The sequence below is a fragment of the Poecilia latipinna genome, unplaced genomic scaffold (genome assembly GCF_001443285.1).
Source record: "Poecilia latipinna isolate Pla-1442-1.1 unplaced genomic scaffold, P_latipinna-1.0 Scaffold1917, whole genome shotgun sequence".
Classification (NCBI taxonomy): Eukaryota; Metazoa; Chordata; class Actinopteri; order Cyprinodontiformes; family Poeciliidae; genus Poecilia; species Poecilia latipinna.
In genome coordinates this window covers 26,491-27,849 of record NW_015114533.1, presented here as the reverse complement: position 1 = coordinate 27,849, position 1,359 = coordinate 26,491, and the positions used below count along the sequence as shown (strand labels likewise).

The window sequence follows — 1,359 nt, the reverse complement described above, 5'->3', positions numbered from 1 at the left end:
TTTTTATGTAAGCTTTACAAAGTCAGAATGTTCAGTTAGAAAATAGTTTGGTCATATCCATTATCCTTTCCAAAGAGTAAAACTGAATGAATATCTTCCAAAAGTGGAAATTTAAGAGAATAGAGCTTTACATTTAAAAATGTCCAATGTAAAACCGTCAATGTTTTTTCTTTTTTCAAACATTCCTCCAACTTTTACAGGTATTAAAAGGTTTTTACATACAGGTCTTATGTTTAATAAAAGAAGCTTTATTCAACGACTCACTTGTTTGCATTTGTCTGTTTCTGCTTTTTCATGCGTGTGGCAGAAACTGGGTTTCCTCTGGAGGCTGACAGTACGCCACAGCTGCAACGTCAGAAAGCATGTGAATAAATGTTCTGCTATAAATCGATGTAAAATATTCTGAGGATGCAATATAAAATACAAAAACTTTAGGAAATTACAGAGCTAAGGATAAAAACAGACTAAATAGCGAGAGGCTTTACTTACGAGAAGGTGGACGTTTGGCTGAAACAAATAGAACAACTTTGAATTTTGCCTTAAAAAAAATCCTTTCAATTCTGTCATTTTCTACTACAGATACAACCCAGTGAGCATTTTAGATGAACATGATCCAAATAATTCATGGATCTCTAGGCTAGATTTGGTAGATATTTGGTTTGAATGCGATACGTTTTGACATCGACAATTGGTTTTAGCTGACATCAGATTTATCATAATTAAAAAAAAAAAGACTATTCCTCAGCTACTATCTCCTACCAGTAATACTATAGAATGTCATTAATTTGATTAGTAATCTATTAATTCAGCAGATTTAGTCTGATTTTATTCTTGTGTGTGAACTGAGAACAGTTTTTACAATTAGAAATGATCAGTTTCTGATCTGCCTCAGAAATAATCTATGAGCTCTGAATAATCTGTGTTACAAACAAACTCAGTCACAGAGGAGCTCAGTTTGGAAATTATGATGCTGATTAACTGACATTTGAATTTTTAAGAAAACTAATGGCACTTCATATCTGGTCATATTCAGCAAACAGCAGGATGTGCAGCTCAAATGTTTAAGGAGGATTTAAATTAAAATGCAGGTTCCAGTCTTCAAGTACAAATATTATAATCATATTTACCGCTATCCTTTCAATTTTTAGTTCTCAAATAAAGAAACTGCTGATCCTTTTTATGCAAACTTAACCTAATTACAATAATTTAACATCAGAAAAAGGATCAAATTCTTTCATACCAACCCAAATGAAGCTGATCTTTCAGTTTTTGATCAAGTTTTCTGTCACTTCCACATTTGTGTTGCATGGCCCTAAATCTAAATTTAGATTACTTTTAGACTAGAAAGTGTTGTTTGGT

At 32.2% G+C, this 1,359-nt stretch overlaps 1 protein-coding gene across 1 annotated transcript in view; it reads right to left on the bottom strand.

Annotated features, from left to right (window-relative positions):
• Positions 1 to 264: 264 nt before the first annotated feature.
• LOC106935161 (H-2 class I histocompatibility antigen, Q9 alpha chain-like) overlaps positions 265 to 1,359 on the bottom strand; it is an 8,315-nt gene continuing 7,220 nt past the window's right edge. Inside the window, exons 6-7 of the mRNA XM_015015491.1 lie at positions 490 to 507; positions 265 to 345 (exon numbers count right to left, since the gene is read on the bottom strand). Coding sequence (XP_014870977.1) covers positions 293 to 345; positions 490 to 507 — 71 coding nt within the window. The 3' untranslated portion in view covers positions 265 to 292. The remainder of the gene's footprint in view (positions 346 to 489; positions 508 to 1,359) is intronic.